The sequence below is a fragment of the Tribolium castaneum genome, chromosome 2 (genome assembly GCF_031307605.1).
Source record: "Tribolium castaneum strain GA2 chromosome 2, icTriCast1.1, whole genome shotgun sequence".
In the NCBI taxonomy this organism is placed as follows: domain Eukaryota; kingdom Metazoa; phylum Arthropoda; class Insecta; order Coleoptera; family Tenebrionidae; genus Tribolium; species Tribolium castaneum.
The window spans coordinates 56,233-80,724 of record NC_087395.1 but is presented as its reverse complement, the minus strand read 5'-3'; the positions used below and the strand labels follow the sequence as shown (position 1 = coordinate 80,724).

General features: G+C 30.3%; 3 protein-coding genes across 18 annotated transcripts in view; 2 read left to right on the top strand and 1 right to left on the bottom strand.

Moving 5' to 3' along the window:
- LOC656132 (uncharacterized protein) overlaps positions 1-446 on the top strand; it is a 40,350-nt gene extending 39,904 nt beyond the window's left edge. For all 7 annotated transcript variants that reach the window (XM_015983096.2, XM_015983095.2, XM_015983091.2 and 4 more), the window contains 2 exons: positions 2-190; positions 241-446. The gene's annotated coding sequence lies outside the window, so the exon portion shown is untranslated. The remainder of the gene's footprint in view (position 1; positions 191-240) is intronic.
- A 227-nt stretch (positions 447-673) lies between these two features.
- On the bottom strand, positions 674-2,178 carry LOC655969 (uncharacterized protein). Its single transcript, XM_008197921.3, has 4 exons — positions 1,847-2,178; positions 1,225-1,788; positions 961-1,169; positions 674-903 (listed from the first exon to the last, which is right to left on the bottom strand). The coding sequence occupies exons 1-4, from the start codon at positions 1,965-1,967 to the stop codon at positions 811-813; spliced, it is 987 nt and encodes a 328-aa protein (XP_008196143.2). The 5' UTR covers positions 1,968-2,178; the 3' UTR covers positions 674-810.
- Positions 2,179-2,282: 104 nt separating this feature from the next.
- Positions 2,283-23,822, top strand: Elk (Eag-like K[+] channel). 10 transcript variants are annotated; one of them, XM_008197605.3, is made up of 15 exons: positions 2,283-2,708; positions 9,816-9,922; positions 10,602-10,835; positions 12,439-12,576; positions 12,755-12,936; positions 12,995-13,223; positions 14,486-14,643; positions 15,035-15,233; positions 17,052-17,234; positions 17,284-17,483; positions 17,601-17,850; positions 20,444-20,715; positions 21,639-21,799; positions 21,859-22,117; positions 22,171-23,822. In XM_008197605.3, exons 2-15 carry the CDS (start codon positions 9,847-9,849, stop codon positions 22,696-22,698), a joined length of 3,069 nt encoding a protein of 1,022 aa, XP_008195827.2. In that variant the 5' UTR covers positions 2,283-2,708; positions 9,816-9,846; the 3' UTR covers positions 22,699-23,822. The 10 variants fall into 10 exon arrangements, 9 of the variants coding, with proteins under 9 accessions (XP_008195827.2, XP_008195970.2, XP_064211192.1 ...); XM_008197748.3 differs by lacking the exon at positions 2,283-2,708 and adding an exon at positions 4,893-5,171 and having other exon boundaries at positions 21,859-22,109; positions 22,171-22,384; XM_064355122.1 differs by lacking the exon at positions 2,283-2,708 and adding an exon at positions 4,895-5,171 and having other exon boundaries at positions 12,806-12,936.
- The last annotated feature ends 670 nt before the right edge of the window (positions 23,823-24,492 follow it).

Here is a 24,492-nt window from a genome sequence, read left to right as displayed (position 1 = left end):
GATTTTGAGTATAACTCTTATAACAATGGGAGCCATCTATTTTGACGAATTATGGTGGCCTAGAAGATACATTGGTTTAGATTTTGTTGAGCTGCCCACTTTATTGATAATTTTAGGCTCATTATGCTTAGCTATGGCTGTTGCTGGATGTATATTTGCTAAAACCGACAATAAAACTATACTTTTAACAGTAAGTATAGTAAGTGATGTTATTAATTGTGTACATTTTTTTATTTTAAGTTCGCTGGTGTTCTATTAACAATTTTGTGTATCGTATTAGCCATAGGTATAATTAGCTTTATTAATATTGAAAAGCATGAAAGTGGTCACAGTAAGAGGCACCGACTAATATCAGGAGATAAAAGGGAGATTTTCCTTACTTCATTTTAAATAAGTTTTAGTCCTAATGTCTGTATTTATGTTAATACAAAGAATGAAGAATCATACATTTTGTGTTTCAATTGACTATTTGGAAAACAACTTTAGTGCTATTTGGTTTGGATACAAAATTTTAAAGCTCTAGCTATATTAGAAGTTGAGAAGTTTCTAATGTGGGCCCTAGAAGAATCAACCGTATAATTACAGAAAAAGCAATGAAAATTTTTGTATTTAATTTTATTTCTCGCTGGTATGTACTTTTTGTTTAAAAATATAAATGACTAAAACACACAGAACATATCAATTATTTATTGTTTACAAACTACAGCTCACATGAAATTCCTAGTAGTAATTAAAAAAATGCTAAATATTTTCCACTTAAATTCTGCAGCAAACGTGATATTTTCTCGATAGTACTATTTACATAATTATTTAGGACGCTCTTCTTTTAACTGATATTTTGCCCCGAGCCAAACTTGATAAGTAGATTTTAACTTTACTACCATCAGATCTCTTCACCCATATCTGAAACAAAAAAAAAAATAAAACAATAAAAAAATTAAAATATTTTTTCAACTTTACCATGTCATTGCCTATTGCAGAAATATTAGCAGGAAATTTTGGCAAATCCCTTCCTTCAACAAAAACACTCTGACCTCGATGAAACCAGCGTTTTTCATAGAGAAGTTTTCCGTCTTCAATTCTCGTCTCAATTAACGGTAAATCATTAAGACCTGGCGAAACAGCCAAAGGACTTTGAAGATTGCCAGGACATAGTGAAATGTTATCATCTAAAGTAAAAATAATCAGTTATTATTTGGAAAAAAATTAATAAGTAAAACGAACCAATACTTGGTTTCCTTACAGGCGCCAGCACTTTCCCCCTATTGATGATTTTCAGGTCATTTTCAATATCTTTCTCATCCAAAAGATAAGTGATTTGTGCTGTAGGCGCTTTTCGCCGTTTTTCAGGCACAGGAATTGGATCGTTTGGTCTACGACGCAATTTCCTTGTCATTACTGGCTTAACTTCCATGGAGTCTCCAGTCAGTTCAATCGAATAACGTTCTGCTTCAATTGTTCTTTTTTTATCTTCCAAATCTGAGATTAAATTCTCTCGCAAATCAATCTTTTTGTCTTCAAAATCTTTAGCTGCAGCTTTTTTTTCAGCAATATATTCACGCTCCACACATTCAATTCGATAGTCTCGGTACAAAATATTCACTCTTATCCGCTCCCTGTATTGACTTTCAAGTTTCTTCACTTTTCTGTTGTAGTCGTGATGACTGCCATCACTCAGCTGCTGGAGTTTCTTTTTAAGACTCGCTAATTTGTCTTGATACATTTGCTCTTTAATTTCGAGGGGCTCTTCATGACGGCCAGTGTCTGTTTCACTGGCATCTTCAGTATCTAAAAATTAAAACATTTGTGATTTTTTTGCCAAATTTTGGTAGATTATATCAAAAACCTTCATCACTGTCGTCATGAGGATCTTCGTTTTCACGATCATCTTCATCGTCAAAATTATCATCTTCATATTCGTAGTCTTGGTTGTACGAATTCGAGTAAGGAGATCCCAAATATGACATACTTTGAGTTTTACAAAGTATTTAATAAGGAACTTGCTCAGTGTTTTCTTAAATATGCAAGGTTTGTAAACAATTACAATGAGGTTATGTTACTCAACTCAACTGTCAAATGCTGTCAAACAAATTTATATGCGCGCGCATGGCTTTTTTGAAATTGTTTTTTTTCTCAACAATACATTCCAGAGAGCGTTTAATTTTCTTAAAGACCAAACACTTTTGTTGGACATTAGAGATTTTTACTTTGTTATGTTGGGCAAAATTGTCAATAGGTCTTTCTTTGTCACTGTTACCCTTGACGACACAATTTTGGTTTTGGAGAGACTTCAAAGAAAAAAACGACAAGCTATAGACTCGATACAAAGATGTGAAATGACATTTAAATCATCTCTTTACTGATCAGGAAACATTATTTTGCTCAAAAAGTTTGAGAAATGTCTGAAATCACACTTTTGAAAAATTTGCCAAGAGTGCTTTGACTTCGCTGCTTTTGACAGTTGTCACCGCGCGAGATTGTCACAGTCGGTGTTGTTGTTGTTGTTATCTCTCAGAAAATCAAACGAAACTAGTGATTAGTCGTGCTGGTTGGTTCAAAAGAAATGGGACACATGTTTTGTGAAATGTTTGTGAAATTTGAAAGTTCGGGCGCGCGTGGGCTGTGATTTGGCGCGGTGGTTATGGAGATAACTCGGGGAAAAACCGGCTCAAAAGACTGTTTTACACACATTTTTCAATTTGAGAAAGGTAGGTTCAAAACCCATTCGAACGTTAATTTTAGATATTTGCACCGAATTATGACGTGATTGTGACGTCATCGTCAGTTATTGTTATTAGACGGGCGTTTAAAATACAATTCTTCCAAACTTTCTGATTGGGAAGAGTGGAGTGGTGAATTGTAAAGTGTTGTTTGAGACTTAATAGTCCCGTAAACTAAAATTTGGCGAAAAAATCTCGAAATTAATGTTGGTTGTCAAATTTGATCGATGGGCGAGTTCTACAGCTTTGCTTAGCAAGGGTACAACAATGGCTCTGCGAATCCACTAGTTTAATTTTAATTTAATGATTTTTTTTGGGTGTATACTGTTGATTTCTTACATTAAAGAGTATGTGATGGTGAATAAATACTAGCTTTCGTTTTGTACAGGGTGCTGCATTTTGGTCAATCCAAATTCTACAGCAAGAGTTGATCTAAAGACTTTTTGAACTAGCACTTGTTTACAGAGAATTTAATGTTACTAGAGTTTTTATTTAATCATTTCAACAAATTTTTGATTTTTCTCAATATTTAAAAAACTAAAAACTTTCTTTCAGATAATAAGCGACCTCGTATTTTTATAATAGTTGAGATCTTCATGGTGGAGCTTAAAAAACGGACACCTGTATAGTTTAGTAATTTTTTAGCAAGTAATTATTTATTGGTTATCGGTTTATCTTAGTATGGTGTTTACATTTGTCCGATAACTTTATCTATCACAGGATTAAATTCGGAAAAATATACATACAATAGTACCTATTGTTGTAGCAATAAATTGTAACTCTACTATTATTAGTTACTTTGGATTGGGATTGTAAATTAAAGCCTTATTGACTGATTCTAAATCTTTAGGTCTTGATTCACGTAATCACATTTTCGGATATAAAGTAGTGACTATAATAATAAATATAAGTAATCAAACTAGAATAAATAATTATAATAAATGAAAAAATAGCAAATTTCAAACTTGTTTTTGTTCCGCACATTCCAAAAGAAAGAGATATTTCAAATTTGTCTTCACTTGGTATACTTTGTGCAACAAAAACTAATACAGGATGACCTAGGGATACGTAATCGGCCAATAACTTTTTTATTATTTGAAATATTTGCCATGCCATAACCAAAGTTATATTTTTTTAAGGAACACCTTATATATTTTTGCATAATTGGATTCTACGCAAAAAATAAAGTAACGTTATATAAACTATTATGGGTCGACAAGTATCTCTTTTCGTTTCGAAATTACTCAACTTTTCGTTATAGAAAAACTCAATTTTTAAAAAATATTTTTTTTTTGAAAAATCTCAAAAAATATTTTAAATTTGCTATGCAAACCCCACAGCGTTAGAAAGCTATCAAAAATGCTATCGATACATGAAAAAAAATATATGGTGTTCCATTTGAAAAAAAAATGAGTTATTCATCTTTTGGCGTTTTGGTACACTGTGTACATTATTTCCGTGTTTCAAGTAAAAGTCGATTATTTTCTAAAACTACAAGGTAATCTGAAATTTTGTGTTGCAAATTTGCCGGAAAATATTGACAGGCGACTTCACAGTGATTTTTCAAAAATTGTTCTATTTTATTACCAAAAGTTGCAATCATTCCGAAACGAAAAAAGATAGACCCATAATAGTTTATATAGAAACACATTACTTTTTGCGTAGAAACCAAATAATGCAAAAATATATAAGGTGATTTAAAATAATATAACATAGGTTCATCACCTATACAACAACCTGTGTACAATAAAATATTTTTAATTTGTGGACATTAAGTCGATCTATCGGATAAATAATGAAAACAGCATGGTAATAATATTTCAAATAGTGAAAAAGTTATAAACCGATTACACACCCCTAGGTCACCCTGTATATAGTACCTAAAATTGATAGATGTGTAACAAAAGTTTTTATTACCAGATTTTGACTAGGTTTAAATAAAACGCAGACTTTACCAAGTTGATATGATAGAAAAAAAAACGTAAACTTTTGTTGTACATGATTATTGATTTTGATTTATTATTTGATAAAACTAGCACTTGTGTAATCAATATAATGTACATGAAATACTAGGACTAATTTTGCAAGAGTTGCAATAAGTAATTAAGTAATAAATATGATTTATTATCTCAGGTGATTAGAACGTATTAAATATAATGGGAGAATCCGGGAGTCGGGACGCTCGCTCTGCTATACTTGTTACGCAAGCGTATCGCACAGGAAGTATTCCCGGGAAACGGTAGCTTCGCTCATCGGGAATTGTGGAAGCGCATTGTGGTGGTGTAATGGTGCTATCTTGTGATCTCAAATTTGACAGTATTGGAAAGTGTGATTAAAAATTCTAAATTCAGTATTTTAGATTTAAGGAAAAGCGACAATCATAAAGTGTTAGATTTTTTCGCTATGGGTTTCTCTTTTTGTAGTAACCAGGACTAAAAGCTGAGGGAAAAGGTAAGCGACCAGTTTGTTGCGTACCTGTTGCTTGCGCCAGTCTCTATCTACTTTGGATGGCCAGGTCACGAATGTGGTCGTAGTTAGGTACCTGCTAGTAATAAATGATAACAAGCAATAAGAACGTTTAATAAATAAAAAAATACCAAACAGCAATTTTAAAGTTAGTTCATAAACTATTATACCTATCGTAAAATTTTTCCTAACAAAACAAATATGTCGAGTGATCATAAATATACAAAATTAGATTTTCTAGCATCCGATTTTGCATCCTTAATTTTTCTTCTTCAAGTTATTGTCAAGGATAATCGTATATTTATTAAAGTGATCACAAGATCTATTTAAAAGTTTATAAAAAGTACAGTACAGTAATTTTATTCTTTGTTTATTCAATGATTGTCACCAATGGATTTTTTTTAATTTGAGGTATGTTGCCATTTGGAGTTAATTTATAGTTTTTCCAGGGATGAATTGGACTTTTTTAAAAATTACCAACAAATAATTCCAAAAAATGTCAAAAGAAAATATGATTGAATTATGTATGCGTGACCTTGATAATTATTATACATTCATGCGAACATACAATCTTTATTTGTTATTTTTGCTAATTTTAGGTTTTCAAGCATATTACAGAGTCAAATCAGTTGCACGGAGAGCTGACTGAAAATATCGTATGTTTTAATAAGTGGCTGTTTTTTTTTTAAATTATTTCTTGAATGCTTGAATCCGGTTTTGCAAATCAACTACGTCGGTAGCCTCAAAAAAAAGCTCCAAAAAGTTATTTTAAAAGGTTTTCAAATGACGTTATTTTTGTCTAAAACATTGTCCTATCCCAAAATGCTATATACAGGGCTTTCATTTCAAAAGGAGCCAGTCTCAATAACTTTTGACGTTGTGCAAATTTATTTTCAAGCAACAACAGGATCGCGAGGGGGAAGTTCAAAACCAACATTAGTTACAATTTAGGTTTCATCCCTTAATCGCTAACTACCCCTACTTTAAAATTTTAAATAGCACCGTCTACTTTTTTAAACATTTTCGGAAAGGAAGAAATGCCTATCTAATTGCCAAAGGAACAAAAACTATTGTCAATTTGTTTTTTTAGTTAAGGGTGGGTCGTTATATTTTTGAAATTTTTAATTGTAGTAGGCCATGATTTGAAGCTAATTTAATTTTAATAAAAAAATTGTTGATTCGGGATGCAAATAAAGAGTTTAAAATCAACATTAGTAACATTTTAACTTCCATCCTTTAGTTGCTAACCACCCTTTAGCACCCCCAACATTTTAAAACATTTTATGTTAGTTTTGAACTCAAAAACGAATCGAAAAAAATGTCAGCTTTTACGGTTAGATAAGATTTTTATCCCCTTTCCAAAAATATTTCAAAAAATTGGGGGTGCAATTTAAAATTTAAAATTTTAAACTAAGGGTGGTTGGAGACTGAGGCATGAGATCTAAAATGTTACTAATGTTGGTTTTAAACTTTCTCATTGCATCCCTAATCGACAATTTTTTTTATTAAAATTAAATTGACTTCAAATCATGGCCTACTACGATTAAAAATTTCAAAAATATAATCACCCATAACTAAAAATGAATGGACATTTTTTTGACAGTTAGATTTGTTCATTTTTTTTCCTTTCCGAAAATATTTAAAAAAGTAGGGGGTGTCATTTGAAATTTTAATGTAGGGGTGGCTAGCGACTAGGAGGTTGGTTTTGAACTTCCTCTTTGCAATGGTAATCAACCAGTTTTTGCTTGAAAATAGATTTGCTCATTGTCAAAAGCTGTTGAGACAGGGTCCTTTTAAAATGAAAGCCCTGTATACGGATTTTTTGTGTAGTTTGCTGTTTGACGAGCTATGAGATTCTTTAACTTCTAATATTCCTACAGTTTTAAAATTCTGTATCCACCATTCTGAGTTCCCTGAACTTCCCGAACTATGAGAAATTCGCGTCAACTTTGAAATTTTAAACGGTAACTATTGTACCTATTTTTATTGCATTCTTGAATTCGCCTTTTGGAACTGAGTAAAATGTACTCTGATTGTTAGCATTTATCTCATATCTGTCATAGTTTATGTCAATTTTTTTGTTAAAATTTTTATTTTCTGAGGTTTAATTAAAATATCACATCCCCTGAACTCTTTACAATAAGTGAATAATTTTTTTTGCATTTGATAACCAAAGACTTGAAGAGTCTTCTGAAATTTTTAGGATTGTCAACTGTCAAATTGCAGGACTACTATGATGTTTTGAAAAAGATGATTTAAATAATTATAACACAGTTTTTTTTAATGAAATGACGCTGTTTTTTAAATGGCAATCAAAAGAATATCAATCTTTATGCAGACTTTTATTAACATCTTCTATATCTGTCTCTTACAGTTTTTTAATATATTCGCAAAAACAAAATTCTATCTCAGTTTTATTATTTTTGAACGAGTAAACTTTCGAAAAATACGATAAAAATGTGCCATTAATTAAAAGAAATGTTAGATTTGTCTACTATTATCATTCAAGAAGTTCAAGAACTCAAGACTGATTGAGTTACTTTACATAATTCACTACGTTATAGTAAACCATAATTAAATAAGTATTTTTGTTTTGCTGCTTATTCGATAATAAACCATCTAAAAACTAAATAAAATTTTGAAGTTTGACAATTGTTGACCATTTTGATTACTTATGAAAACTACAAAGTAAAATGCGTTTTTTGTGATTTTTTTTCAAAAACTCCAAGAGTTAGGTATAGGACGTATTGATACAAGTCTCCATAAATATCGACGTCCTTTCGATTGCAGTTTAGAAAATAAGGTCAGCCCATTTGAAAAAACTGAATTATAGCCGATTTTTTATAATCATTTTGAAAAAATCATACTAGCCTTGAATTTTAACAGTTGACATTTTTGAAAATTGTAAAAGGCTTTTCGAACCTTTGGTTATCGAACGAAAAAATTTAATCACTTATTGCAATGGGTTCAGGGGTTGTGATATTTTAAATAAATCCTTGTAAATAAAAAATTTAACAAAAGAATTGACATGTCAAAAACTGTCACATCAGTACTAACAACTTCGGTAAATTTTACTCAGTTTGAGAAGGTGAATTTAAAAATGCAATACAAATGTGTGGTTACTATTTAAAATTTCAATGTTGGTGCCAATTGCTCCAAACTCCGAAAGCTCAGCCATTTTGAAAATAATGTAGTTAAGCTCTGAATGGCTCTAATGGAGGCCCTAAAAAAATCACCTTATATTTCGATGAATTTTTAATAATTTGATATTTTTTGCAACAGCATTATGAGAAAATACCAATTTCCACCCTCCAATTATTTCATGAAAGTTCGTTATTTCCTTCTTCCCTCATTTCTCATTTTCTATAAAGCCATCGAAAAAACCGTACCTATGTATTAAATAACATTGGACTTGCTGGATTTAATTCATCTTTAGGATGTCTTTGATTCTTAAATGGCTATTAATTAATTATTATTAACACTTATTATCACATACATAGATAAAAAATAGGTATTTATTTAATAGCAAATGCTGATTTTTGTATGATTACTAGTTTTTGCGATGTTGTAAAAAGTAATTTTAGCAGACTCACCTTGTACATATGAGTTGAAGTAGGCAGTGAATAAATGGCCGATTTTGTGTTTAAGTTAGTTACTCTACTTTCAAATTTTATGATAAAGTAAATGTAATGCATCTCTTTGATAAACAATAACTTTTACGACATTCAATGTTTATCTGTGTTATTAGCAAAGGCGGTTTACCAGTTCTTGGTTTGAAACTCTGCTTTGTGTAGTGCATTTAATGAGCAACTCGATATGTATGGCCATTAATTTATGAATAATAATTTGCTTTCTACGTATCTTACTGTCAAAAATGAGTTCATTAGTCTATTTGCATAATGACATTATTTTTTGTTTCTATTATTTGTACTAACTACTCGTACTTATGTAAATATAATATATAAATATAAATACGAATGTAAATATTCGTATCCAATAAAGTGTATTTAAACTTACAGAAGGTGTAAATACCTTAATTGTGATTACGAATAATTTTTCTTATACTTATTTCGTTATTTGTATTAATTCATTTACAGTCGTTGTATAAATCATTGGTGGTGTGAAAATTTATATTTTAAGCGGAGCATTTATGAAAAAAAAATTTGTTATTAGGTACCTAATAATTGTTCTTTTAAACTTACATTATAATAATTTTAAAGTAGGTGCATACGTTTTAATGGATTTTTTTTCCTAAACGCCGAAAAATGCGAGCTTTTTATTCCTGGCTCTGAAAAATGGCATTTTCCATAAAAAAGGTGTTCGTCGTTATACCTCTTACCTGGGTTAAATCAAAAAAATACCGAACGGACAGAAACCAAATTGACTTGTCCAAATGCTTTTTCATAAATAGCCTTTTTATTTTATATACTTTATAGGCAAGCAAACTTTATTTGTAGTTATAACATTTAATAGCAATTAATATCACAGAGCTGTGTTTATCTCATGATCAGGTCAGGTCAGGTCAAAAAATGTACCTTCTCATTTGGAAGTTATAAACAAGGTTATGTTGATGTATTTTTGCAGTCAACTTTTTTTGTGAAAACATAAACATCATTTGCAATATTTCAGGGCTTTTCTATTTCGGTGTTGTCGCGGTCCAATGCCGGCACGAAAAGGGCTCCTAGCTCCTCAAAACACCTTTTTGGACACTATTGCAACACGTTTTGATGGAACACGTAAGTTACAATATGTATCTAAATCTACAGCCTGAACCAAAAGTAACGCACAAAATTCATATCTTTGTTATTAGTCATTAAAAAAAAAATCGAACAGGTCGATTTTACTTTTTTAATCTGAATTTTTGTGTTGCAAATTTGCCGGAAAATATTTAACGCGACTTCACAGTGATTTTTCAAAAATTGGTCTTTTTATAACAAAAAGTTGAATAATTTCGAAACGAAGAGAGATAGTGTATAACAAAAATAATTTTAGTTAGTTAGTGGACCTTAAGTCGATCTATCGTATAATGAAAAAGGCATTGCAATATTTTAAACATCAAAAAAGTTATAGAGCGATTACACTCCCCCGGGTCACCCTGAGTGAATTTTGTGCGTTACTTTTGGTTCACTCTGTATTTATTAATATTATTCTTAGACAAATGAAAATAATAAATACTAATTCTCCTCCTGGTAATCTAAATAATTTCCAAAAATGTAAATCCACTAAAAACACACTCGATGTTCTTTGCGACTATTCTTTTATCGTTCAAAATGAAAAAACCAAAAATTGTTTTTACTATTATGCACTCTAATAAATCTATTTGTATGGTTCATGTGTTTGCAACTTGTTCTGTGCAGTAAAAAATCTTTAAAACGTCTATAGTTGAAATTTTTACAATTACTTTATCTGTTTCAGACAGCAACTTTGTCTTGGGAAATGCTCAAGTTCCATCGTTATATCCAATTGTATACTGCTCGGATGGTTTCTGCGAACTCACGGGTTACGCTCGAGCTCAAATCATGCAAAAGGGATGTGCGTGCAAATTTTTGTACGGCCCGGAAACTAAAGACGAACACAAAGCTCAAATAGACAAGGCCCTTGAATCAAAAATCGAGCTTAAATTAGAAGTCATATTTTACAAAAAAAATAGTAAGTTTTTTTAACGTCTCAAATGTAAAGGTTATTATTTTGATAAAATAATTTGTTAATGAAGACGATTAGTAAGCGATACCATTTAAAGCACGAACGAGCGATAGCGAGTAACTATACTGTATTATAATCTTTTATTCTGTATTAGAAACTTCTAATATAGCTAGAGTTTTAAATCGACTATTTTGAGTTCAACTAAATTATTTTTAAAATGGCTGAGCTTCCGGAACTATAAAAAGTTGGCGACAAGTTTGAAATTTTGAATAGTAACCACACATTTTTATGACATATTTGAATTCAAATTCTCAAGTTAAGTAAAAGTTACCCAAGTTGTTGGTACTCAGACATAGTTTTCGACATACGTCAATTTTTTTATTAACATTTTTATTAACATTAAGGGTTTACCTAAGATATGACAGTCCTTGAACCCTTTGCGATAAGCGAATAATTTTTTTGCATTCGATAACCGAAGGTTTGAAGAGTCTGCTAGAGTTTTCAAAATTGTCAACTGTCAAAATTCATGGCTAGCATGATTTTTTTAAAATGGTTTTCAAAAACTGCTATATACTGGAGAAAAACCGGAAATTTTGACAGTGTCGAGGAATAAAAATGATTTATTATATTTCAGGGTGAGTTTCACCAACGACAAATAAATCGTCAGTTGGTTATTTGGCCAATAATTTTTATTTATTAGTTAAATAAAAAATTGTTTCACCAAACTTCTGTTCGTTATTATCTAGTTATCTGAATACGATGTTTTTGGTAGTGACAGTATAAAAAGTGTTAAATTTAGGATTTGTGTGCGTTAATTTGTTGAAAAGAAGAATTCATTTGAGCTACAACAGCAAAAGAGAAAGTCCATGCTTTTTTGGAAGAAACCGAACATTTATTTTAACTGATAGTAAATGTTATCGTATTTTTTGAAAGTTTACTTGATTGAAAATGAAAATAATGAGCTAAAATTTAGTTTTTTGTGATTATTTCAAAAACTTTAAGGGATAGATATAGAAGATGTTAGTAAAAGTCTGCATAAAAATTGATGTTCTTTTGATTGACATTGAAAAAAACTGTTTTATAATCATTTTTTGATTATCATTTTCAAAAAATTATAATACCCTTGCACTTTGACAGTTGACAGTCCTGAAGACTTGTGAAGACCCTTTGAACCTTTGGTTTTCAAATGCAAAAAGAATTATCCACTTCAAGAACTGTGATATTTTAAATAAATCCCTTTAAGTATAAAAAGTATAAAAAATTGACATACGTCAAAAACTATGACAGATAAGTACTAACAACTAGGGTACATTTTACTCATTTTCCAGAGGCAAATACAAAAATGCAATAAAACTAGGTGGTTACTATTTAAAATTTCAAAGTGGGCGCCAATTTCTTGTAGTTCCGTACATTCAGCTATTTTGAAAATAATTTAGTTGAACTCAAAATAGTCGATTTGGAATGTATACAAAATCTTAAAGCTCTAGCTATATTATAAGATATAAAGTTTCTAATGTAGGCCCTAAAAGAATCAGGCTGTAGGTATGCAATAACCGTTATAACATCTTAACGTTTGGCAACATCTTTTTGAAACACTCTGTATTTGCAGGCACACCATTTTGGTGCTTATTGGATATCGTACCTATAAAAAATGAAAAAAGAGAAGTGGTCCTTTTTCTGGCATCACACAAAGACATAACGAACACAAAAATGGCTGAAATGTCAGAGTCCGAATTATACGACAGTGGTAAGAATCATAAAATTATTGTAACTATTATTAACTGTATATTCGTATTTGTTAACTTGATTTGTTGACTTTACTAATTACACTTTCTTAATAAAATTGATTAGTGTGACATTGTTAAAAGTTTACATTTTTGTTAAAAATTGTTTTGTATGTTTGTTGCTAAAATCGTTATGTACAGCAGCCGTTCTTGGAGCTCGCTTCCGAAGTGCTGACCCTTGCCTCCTTGCAGACGCCAATGGTAACCTCGATCCAGAGGTTCCTCCAACAAATTATAGACGAAGACGTTCAAGAGCCGTCTTGTATCAGCTTTCAGGACATTACAAACCTGAGAAGACAAAAAGTAAATTAAAACTGAATAATGTAAATGATTGTTTTGTGGAAAAATGCTATAAAATAAATCGTCATATTTTATTTACAGAATTTGTTGAGTTCCACTCCAGCACCTTTGCCAGAGTATAAGACTTCAGCAATAAAAAAAAGTAGATTTATTATATCGCATTATGGTATGTTCAAAAATGGATGGGATTGGCTTATATTAATGGCCACATTTTATGTTGCTGTTGTTGTCCCTTACAATGCTAGTTTTCTCAATTCTGAAAGGCCGTCAGTCATCATGGACGTCATAGTTGAAGCACTCTTTTTTATAGGTAATTTTTTTACTCTTTTAAATGCAAAAAGAAGAGCCTTTTTTTGGCTTTTTTTTTCGGCAGAATTTTTTACAAGATATAAAGTCTTTAGTCTTTAGTTTTGTATTTAAGTTTATTTATTACTTTAACACATCTGATTATTATTAATAAAAATGCATTGAAATTATAACGTCATTTCGTTCGAGACATTCCACAGTGCTCGTAGATTACTTCGTTAATAATTATTATTTGTATTTAAAATTGTTAAATATTTTGCCATTTTTATCTCTATAATATCGTTGTATTAAAACTACTTTTTATTAACAGCCACTATCGAATATCAGAATTAAAATTATGATATTACTTAAAATTTACAGAAAGCGAAATTAAAATTTAATTCAAAATTTAACTAATTCGTTAGTTTCCATTATTATGCGACGGTGCGCAGAGAATTATCACTTAAAATTATCATTTTGCGTTCCATCTTATATTTTTGTGTACGCTGCGAATACGGTTGAAGATACAAAAAAGTGTAATGAACAAAGTTGTAGAGAATTAAATTTTCTACAAAAAAGTCCGCGACACCACATTTTTATCTTTAAGGGTTGGGGTGTAAATTAACTTTCCAATACTTGACCACTGGCATAATGAAGCAAATCTGTCGCTTAAACATCTTTGGCATAAATGGTTGAAGATAGAAATATGATCTCGCGAACTTTTTTGTTGGAAATTTAATTTTCTACAACATTTTTCTTTTATCTGTAACCATATTTGCAGCATTTTGAACAATATGGGGGAGAGTAATAGTTTGAAATGTTTTAAAGTATAGTTTATGATAAAATTTTTGCTTTATGTTTATCTGTTACTATTGAGAATTTAATGTTCTATCTAGGTGTATGTTTTTGTTTGCATGTGTTGTTGCCATTTATACAAATACAACCATTTTTTTAAATCCATTACTTTGAAAACATGACGGTAATAGAACTAATGGAACAGCAGCGCTTTCAGGAGACATTAACAGAACTACTGAGGACGGGAACATTTTATTTTACGTCGTTTTGTATCCTAACCTTTAGATATTCGTAATTAAGACTCATTCTGTGTTTTATCGCATCAAATAATAACATTTATGGCAATGTGTTAAAATTTTCTTCGTTGAAAAAGTTTTTACAGTTTGGTTGCCCACTGAAACATGTTTTTGTTTTATACTGTAGCGTTACTACAACACTAACTAAACATAAAAACATTTAGAAATTTACTAAAACAATGCATTTTTGTTCTAGATATATTATTAAATTTTCGAACAACTTATGTCAATAGAAAAGGAGAAGTTGTATCCAACTGGAAAGCAATATCTCTGAACTACTTGAGGACCTGGTTTATCGTCGATATGCTTGCTGCACTGCCATTCGATTTACTATATGCACTGTATGGTGAAGAGGTAATTTTGGAACAAATTTTTGAATTTATTTTCACTTCACACGTTACACAAATTAAAAACTCTTTACTATTAGGTATTTATAAACGAAAATAAAATTTTAACAGATCTTTCTGAAGCAAATTGATTGAATAATACTTTTATTCTTAATATATAATTTGTTCGGTTTGTCACACCTTGTATTGCTAAAAATATGTTTGTTAAAGGTCGATAAATAGGAATAATGATTGTTTAAGTTGGCAACAAAACTGTAGAACTTGCGGCAACAATTAAACGTAGGCTTCGTTGATTGAATTTAATAAAAAAAATTAAGATTAACTCTGAATACTTATCCAACATACATTATTTAACGCAATTTTATTAATTAAATTTTTAAATTTAAAAATGCTTTCAGAAATCGAGCCCCTTTCGACCTCATCTTATCAAGTTAACGCGGCTTCTTCGCTTGGCCAGACTTCTTCAAAAAATGGATCGCTATTCGCAATATAGTGCAATGATTTTAACTTTACTTATGCTTTCATTTACTTTAGTGGCACATTGGTTAGCTTGCATATGGTATGTGATCGCTGAAAAAGAGATAGAAAGCGAATTAGGTGAGTTTAGATATAAATTATTACCTACGTAAAAAATTTCTATGATCAAATCCGGAATCAAATTATAGGTACAGTCACAATCATAAAAAATGTCTCCTATAAACCCCGCCGGTTAGCAATGACCTGAACTCAAACCGCAACAATAAATCTTTTAAATCATAAACGTCAATAACATTCTTTCAGATGAACTGATATTTTTGATTGATTAATTAATTAATTAATTAATTAATTTTTGAATTCGCCTCTTGAAATTGAGGAAAAAGTACTCTCGTTGTTAGTACTTATCTGTCATAGTTTTTGACATATGTCAATTTTTTTGTTGTTTTGCGATAAATGAATAATTTTTTTTTGCATTCGATAACCGAGTTTAAAAAGTTTTTTAGAATATTCGAAATTGTCAACTATCAAAATTCACGGCTAGTATGATTTTTTTCAAAATGGTTTTCAAAAAACTGTTTTAACTCAGAATTTTTCAAATGGAACAACCCTATTTTCTTAATAGCAATCGAAAGGACATCGATATTTATGGTGATTTGTATTAATACGTCTCATACCTATTTCTTGTAATTTTTGAAAAAAATCACAAAAAACGGATTTTACTTTGTAATTTTCATAGGTAATCAAGTAGACCTTGCAAAATGGCCAACAATTGTCAAACTTCAAAATTGTATCTAGTTTTTAGCTGGTTTATTATCAAATAAGCAGCAAAACAATAATATTTACTTATGATTTGTTATAACTGAATTATGTAAAGTAACTCATCAGTCTGCCATTGAATTTTTAACTTTTTGAAAAAAATAATGAGCTAAAATTTAGTTTTTTAAGATGATTTCAAAAAATTGTAACAGATAGATATAGAAGATGTTAATAAAAATTGATGTTCTTTTGATTGCCATTGAAAAAACCAGGTCATTCCATTTGAAAAACCTTTTTTATAATAATTTTTTAATCATCATTAATCAATCCTGAAGATTTAAGAAGATCCTTCGAACCTTTGGCTATCAAATGCAAAAAGAATTATTTACTTTTTGTAAAGGGTTCACAATCTGTGATATTTTAAATGAACCCTTGCATATGAAAATTTGTAACATACGTCAAAAACTATGACAGATAAGTACTAACAACATGGTACCATTGGTTGTGTATCAAACATTTGAATAGTCACTGAAGACAAAAATTGACAGAAATCTAACGATGGCCACTGGAGCTCTTTGAAGCTAAAAAATGTTAAATCAACTGTCTTGTTTAGGTAGTATTTGTAAATGTAGAGAACATTAAAGAACTGCCCTTTAAGTTAATGTTTTTGACAACATGTCAACACAATGTTTTTAACCTTATTCTCAAAAAGCCAAATTGACACGATATAAATTTGTGATTTTTTGACTTCTATAACTGTCATGCTTGTACCGGTATTAAAATTATTGATGAATAATTTTGTATTGGCATATCTACAAATTGTGATTTTTTAGATGAATTTTATTTTTTTTTATTAAGAAAATTCTTAAGTCTGATACTTAGTGTGAAATAGTGTGAAATATAAAACATTAGAAAATAATAAAAATTGAAGAAGTTAAGAAAATAAGTGTGTAGCTCTAGAATTTTTAAAATATAGCTTTAGGAATTTTTTAAAGATTTTTTCCGTAATCTACACATGCTTATTAATAACGTCCCACTGAGTTGGTGCACCAGTTTTTGAGCACTCCGTATATGCAGTGTAGAAAATGGACCTAAAACCCATCTACGAAATTATTTTTTAATTCAGAACATTATAGAGAACGTTTTAATTTTTTAAATTACGAATTGTTACTTTTGTTAAAGGTTGGATTCACACGTTAGCGGAAAGATTAAAACTTCCCGACGTAGCCAACGTCTCTAAAACGGATGCGTACGTTACAGCTCTCTACTTTACTTGCACGAGTTTAACTAGTGTTGGTTTTGGTAATGTGAGCGCAAATACTACAAGCGAAAAAATTTTTAGCATATGTGTAATGTTAATTGGTGGTATGTATTTAACCAGAAAATTTGATAAAGTTTAATGTAAACTGAACAGCTCTTATGCATGCTGTCGTTTTTGGAAATGTCACCGCTATTATACAAAGGATGTACTCTAGACGGTCTCTCTACCAAACCAAGTGGAGGGATCTGAAGGATTTCTTTACGTTGCATTCAATACCAAAAGAACTGAAGCAACGAATGCAAGACTATTTTCAGACTACTTGGTCCCTTAATCATGGTATAGATATCCACGAGGTGAGTTTTCTATGAAAATCTAATATCCATATCACTTAAAAAATTATTTTATGCGCGCTAACACGATTTACTTACAACTTACAACTAAAAACCCACTGAACTCACTTTTTATTACAGACTTTAAAAGAATTTCCTGAAGAGTTACGGGGCGACGTATCCCTGCATCTTCATAGAGAAATTTTACAGTTGCCAATATTTGAAGAAGCTTCTCAAGGATGTCTTAAACTTCTTTCGTTACACATTAGGAACAATTTCTGTGCACCGGGCGAGTACTTAATTCACAAGGGAGACGCTTTAAACTATATTTATTATATTTGCAACGGATCTATGGAAGTTGTTCAAGATGATATGGTGGTTGCTATTCTTGGTAAGTGAATTATTAAATATTTATAATTACGTCTTCATCGGTTCTTGTGGGAGATAATAATATAAGAGTTTTGTAGTGGAAAAAAAATGAATATGTTTTTTTCTCTCAGATTTTTAAAATATTTTTTTACCAAGAGATAATTTATAGTAATTTTGTTTTCTGCTCACTGATAACTAAAATACAAGCTGATTGTTTTAGAGCCTACATTAGAAATTGTTTAACTTCTAATATAGCTAGAGCTTTAAGATTTTGTATACAATCTAAATCGACCATTCTGAGTTGAACTAAATTATTTTAAAAATGCCCAAATTTTCGAAACTACGAGGCGCCAACTTTTTTGAAAATTTAAGTAGTAACCACGCATTTTTTAATTCGCTTCTAGAAACTAAGTAAAATTTAGATTAGTTGTTAGTATTTATCTGTCATAGTTTTTGTACAAATTTTCATTTGCAGGAGCTCATTTAAATACATATTACTGATCGTGAACCCTTAACAATAAGTGAATAATTCTTTTTGATAAGGTTCAAAGGTCTTCCCAAGTCTTCAGGATTGTCAACTGTCAAATTCCAAGGCTACAATGATTTTTTTAAATGACGATTAAAAAATGATTATAAAACAGGTTTTTCAAATGGAAGGACCTTATTTTTTCATTGGCAATCACAAGAACATCAATTTTTATGCAGTCTTTTATTAAAATCTATTAAATCTATCTTTTACAGTTTTTAAAATAATCGCAAAAAACAGAATTTTGGCTCATTATTTTCGTTTTTAATCAAGTAAACTTTCGAAAAGAACGATAAAATTGTGTTATTATTAAAAAAATGTTTGATTTGTTCATCATTTTCATTCAACAAGTTCAAAATTTGTTCCCAGACTGACTGAGTTACTTTACATAATTCACTAAGTTATAATAAACTATAATTAATTTAAAATCTAAAAACTAAAAAAAATATTGAAGTTTGAAAATTGTTAACCATTTTGCAACTATGAAAATTACGATGTAAAATTCGTTTTTTGTGATTTTTTTCAAAAACTATAGGAGATAGGTTTGAACGTATTGATAAAAGTCACCATATACAGCCTGTTCCGTCTAAGCCCCACATTAGAAGTATTGAAAGTTCTAATAAAGATATTTATTTTAAAGTTTGTACTCGGTCATAATCCGTTGAGTTCTGCTCAATGAAAATATTTTCAAGATGGCGGCACTTCTGGTTATATCGGAAGTCGCTATCAACTTCCTTATTTTAAATAGACAGCTATGTTTTTCACTGCATTTTTGGATTAGTTGAGTTATTTTAAGGCTGTTTTTATCAGCTTTTCTTATACTTAAGTTTAACCGTTTTCGAGATATTTAGGAATATTCAAAATTGGAAAAGAAGTTAATAATTCAAAAAATTTTAAGGTTAAGTTTGAACAACTGTAAGTACTCATAACTTATTTTTTTCAAATGGGATGTCCCATTTTTATTTTTCTCGGTGGAGGAGAATTTTTTTCTGCTTCGATCTGTATTAGCATTCCCTATACCTATCTGTGATAATTTCCAAGTTATGTTGTTTTTTTTGACATTGTAGAAATTTCTTGCTAACTGCAGCTATTTTTGCATAGCTTGCATTGTATAGTTTGTCATAAAAACATTTCTGATTAAACAAATGCCAAACTCTGTTCAAAATTGTGTTGTCCCTTCTGTGAAAACAAAATAAATTTATTGAATGTTGGTTTAAAAAACTTTAATTTCCCACATTTTTTCTTCTCGTTTCCCTGGCAACCTACGAGAAAACGCCTATGGCTAATGAATTTTTCAATCCCAACAAAAAATATTGTAACTTGAAAACTATTAAACAAAAGTAGCGGGAATGCTAATACAGATCGATGCAGAATTAAATTCTTCACGATTTAATGAAATAAAACTTGTGGCATTTTATTTAAAAAAACTGAGTTATGCTTGCTTAAATTTCTGAAAACTCAAGTTTACACATTTTGGGTTTGTTATTCTCATTTAGAAATTTTAAAACACCAAAAAAAAGATGTAGGCTAAATTTAGGTATAGGAAAAGCTTATGAAAACTACTTATGAAGATAGTTAATTACTAAGGTTTTTGGGATAAGAATATGTTGTTCGTTTACCACTAGTCTATACTGAGATAAACTGACCCTGATTGTACAAAAGAAGAAGCGTTTGGAACATGTTTTATGTTGCAAAAACTGTCAAATAGAGTTAATTTATGATAAATATTTAAAAAACTTGACGTAATTTTTGTTTCGACTTCATTGTCAGACTCTGGGTTAATTATTCTACCGACACACATTGGTTTCATCTATTGGTAAAACACGTTGTAAACTAGTGTAATTATTTGGCTCAAAATTACAACAATTCATTTTTTTTCAATTTTCTACAATTAACAAACAATTAACGAATATTCTATACAAATTGTGATAATAGTATTAATATGCGTTTAAAATAAAGCTAGAAATAATCGTTATGTTTTTATACTTAAATATAAAATAATGTTAATTGTTTTGAACAATATAATAGCAATAATTTTGTTGCATTGTGTACATTTAATGATAAACATATTTTGCAATTTATTCTTTAGGCAAAGGTGATCTTGTCGGAAGTGATATCAATCTTCATCTGCAGCATCCCTCCAGCGGTCCACCTCCAGACATTTCTCGAATTGGTACTCCAGCTGATATTATCATTAAATCAAGTAGTGATGTGCGTGCACTTACTTACTGCGATTTAAAATGCGTTCATATGCAAGGATTAGTAGATGTACTTAGATTGTATCCGGAATATCAGAAGCAATTTGCCAACGACATTCAGCATGATTTAACATTTAATGTCAGAGAAGGATACGAAGTCGAGGTAAGAATGCACCTATTGCTGGTTTTTACATTACGTGGTGAATTTGGATAGTTGTGAAAATAGAAGAGCTCAAAATAAATAAAAACTAGGGATATCTAAAGGTGAGGATACAAAACAATTGATAGCTATGTTAATGTCGCCAGAGAACGCAGTTATTTCATTACCGCCTACGTTTTCAGAGCAAATAGAGCATTAAATTTTCAATAGTAAGACAAACATAATGCCAAAAACTATATTAAAATAAAAACTTTTACCAATTTGTGATCGGCCTCGTATTTTTCAAAGCTCTGCGAACAGATGCAAGATAAATGTTAGGAAGAAAGTTGTAGAAAATAAAATTTTCTACAAAAATTGTCCGCGAGACCGTATTTCTATCTTCAACTATTTAGGCCCCAAAGTCGCTCAAAGACGCTCAAGCGACGGATTTGTTTCATGTTATCGGAAAGATAATTTATAACCAAACTGTTGAAGACAGAAATATGGAGTGGATTTTTTGTACGAAATTTAATTCTCTACAACTTTGTTCCTTAATTTTTTTTTGTATCTTTAACTGTAGGTATTTGCTACGTTTGCAAAAATATCAGGTAGAACGCAAATTATACTCAATAACTATACTTATATTATATTATTATATAATATTATAATATTTATTATTATATTATATATAATAATTATATATTCTATAATATTGTATATCATATAATTATACTTATATTATTATATGATTATACTCCGAAGACGACCATTTTGGACTACTCTCTTACCACTCGATTGAAATCGTTCAAATTTTAATCATTAATTACTCTCTAATAGTCGACCATTTGTGCCAAGTTTCGTCAAAAAATTTTAATTCCTTCTTGGTGTTGCAATTTTTATGACACTGATCATAATAATTATTCTCAGCAATAATTTTTTATTTGCAGCAAGAATCGGATGCTAATGGACTTCCATCACTAACGCTGCCCAGTATAAGTGAAGATGACGAAATCTTGCACGAGGAAAGAGAAACGTCGTCTTTATCTCTCAACAGATCTCCCTTACATGCCGTTAAAAATATTCCTCCACAAACCAAATACAGTATGGCGTAAGTAAAGAAAAAAAGTGTTTTTACTTTTAACTAAAGATTTAACTGTTGTATTGTAGGTTACCAGAGTTTCAGGAAAATATCGTGCCAAGAAATCGTTCTCGTTTAGGCGGCATAGCAACAAATCACTTGGCAATGTTACGAGAACGCGTTGAACGTCAAAGAAGTGTTGTGTTGCCACCGCAAACCAAAACAAATTCCCTTGAAGATGTCAATTGTTTATTGAATAGTAGTGTTGAAAATGCCAGAAATAGTGTCGATAGTTTAGATAATCAAATTGCAACTCTTTACCAAAACGTAACAACTCTTAGTACGGAGGTTTTTTATTTCTTGCATTAACTAGTTGTCCAAGTTAAACATTCATATTGTAGGTTCGAAATGCAATTCAGACGCTTCAGGAAATGACAATATCGTCGTTATACGGTGGTTCTGTTAATTATTCTGCTCATTCGAATCCCAATCTGCATCATACTGGCTCTGGAATAGGAAGTTTAGCTAGAAGCACTTCACATCCACCAGAAATATTCTACTGGGAAGACTCTTCATCTCCGCCTTTGACGTTTCGACCCTTCTCTGTGTTTATTGATAAAGAAACACAAACAGATGATGAACTTTTACAGATATTTGTAAAACAGAATGAATTAAAATTTCTTAAAATGTTAGGACTAGATCATCAAATATATTTAGGAAAAACTTCGATCCGGAAAAGCTATAGTGTTCCAGACGATAAACAACTAAATATTCAAAACAGTTGTTGTCCGTTAAGAGCAGTTACAGTTACCGATGATAATGATGAAGAAAAGGATGAAACGTGTCCTTTTCTCTGGAATCAAAATTCAAACCAATCCCAACTTTCTGGAAATTTTCAACTTAAACACTCATGTCATTCTAATATTTAAGACGATTTTTTGGCAACGGCAATTCTTATTTCAGAAAAGTTACCAACAAACAAACGACGAGTTACTAACTTGTCATTGAGTTATTTTAATATTTTGGACAAAAATCCTCAAATATGTCAATCTTTATTTTTTAACAAAAGTCCGTTAAGATATTTGTTTTACATGTGACGTCATCTTGGGGCGAGTGATGACGTTACTTATGACTTTATCAAGTGCATATGGGGATCATGTAATATCTATTTTGGTATCTTTTGTATTCTCTTTTCAACCGTAGGTACCTGTAAGTTTAGGATATTGACTTTTGTAGTGTCTGCTGAAAAAAATCCACTGAATCTTAAAAACCAATTATAATAATCACACAGAAATCTGAGTTTGTTATGAAAAATTATTCAACACTTTATCCAAGTTTATTTGATTTATTTGTTTTTTTTTTAGTAGTATGCTATTCTTTTTTGTGTTTATTAGAATGTCGTTTCAGCTTTTTATATGTCCCTAAAATTTTTTAATTCGGTTTAGGAATTACTGTTAACAATCCTAACCCTGTTTATTTTTATATCATTCGATACGGTAATAAAAAAGCAACATTTTTTGTTATTACAACCCTTTCGAACACATTTGGAGTTATTTGTCAAAAACATTAACTAAGTCATTGACAGAATGAGATTTTAGTAAACAACACCAAATGTGTTAAAATCTACGTTACAGTGTGGGCTGATATTCCATTGAAAACTATTTTTTTATGATTGAAAATATAATATTATCGCATTAGTTTATTGAAAATTGTAGCTATCAGAAAGATAGTGAAGTGTACTATCAAAGATATCAAGAACAAATATCGGTTGCCACGCCACAGATGTTGCTGTTTAAAAAAAAATTCAAAAATTCAAAACCCGTTTTACAGATAGTTAAGAAATTTATTTAAGCACCATTTACTTTGCAAATGTCATATTGTACATATGTTGTCAGTTGCCGGACGAAACGTTCTTTTGCTGTAATATTAGCTTTTGAACAGTTATTGTTTAATTATAATAAGTAAACTAGTTTATCTTGAAACTCGCTCAATGTATATTCTTATTGTTGTGATTTTGCAGGGGATTACAAAATAAATCGTCTTTTACTAATAATATTTTTCTTATCTGTATAATAAATAAAAATAAATCAAGCACAAATTTGTACAAGCTCAGGATTGATATATTTTTTTCAATTTGATTACATCAACTTTACACATTTATATAATCTTTCTTAGAAAGCAGAACCCATTTTTTTCATTTCTAGCAAAATGACAGCCAATTTACGTTGTGACAATACTTTTGCCCCACTCTGTATATGATAACGCCGAAAAGTTGAGAGCAAATGTTGAAAGTTTGGTTTAGACATTTTGTTCTGAGACTAAACTTTGACGATATTTACGAACAGTAAGACGTAACGATTTGATTCTTGCAAATTTGGATTCAGCCAATTATTTTTTCAAATTTTTTCGCTTTTTGGCAACTTTTTGATTTTTATATTTTCTCATTGTACTACAAAACTTTTCGAAAAAGAGCAACTATTTGGATTGTTACTTAAGCAAAATGATCCGGGGAATCAATTGGCATCGACAGAATCGCCAAATTCCTAATATTGATCGAAAAACACTGATCTTTTTTTAGAAAGATACGTAAGAGCTTTTCTTCGATCATAGGGTTAACTCTAATAGTTTCGGAGTTATTGCTTGATAAATGTTCCGAGTACCGGAATCACCTCGACTAAAATCACGAAAAAAATTGGAAAAACCAAACAAAAAATTAACATTTA

What these genes read in the sequence shown, in the direction of transcription:
- Elk (XM_008197605.3), top strand. Translation starts at nt 9,847, where the DNA reads ATGCCGGCACGAAAAGGGCTCCTAGCTCCTCAAAACACCTTTTTGGAC. An exon ending in AGAGATAGAAAGCGAATTAG is followed by an intron (nt 15,234 to 17,051) that starts GTGAGTTTAGAT and finishes CTTTTGTTAAAG; the next exon opens with GTTGGATTCACACGTTAGCG. An exon ending in GAGAAGGATACGAAGTCGAG is followed by an intron (nt 20,716 to 21,638) that starts GTAAGAATGCAC and finishes TTTTATTTGCAG; the next exon opens with CAAGAATCGGATGCTAATGG.
- LOC655969 (XM_008197921.3), bottom strand. Translation starts at nt 1,967, where the DNA reads ATGTCATATTTGGGATCTCCTTACTCGAATTCGTACAACCAAGACTAC. An exon ending in TGTAAGGAAACCAAGTATTG is followed by an intron (nt 1,170 to 1,224) that starts GTTCGTTTTACT and finishes TTTTTACTTTAG; the next exon opens with ATGATAACATTTCACTATGT. An exon ending in CTGCAATAGGCAATGACATG is followed by an intron (nt 904 to 960) that starts GTAAAGTTGAAA and finishes TTTTTGTTTCAG; the next exon opens with ATATGGGTGAAGAGATCTGA.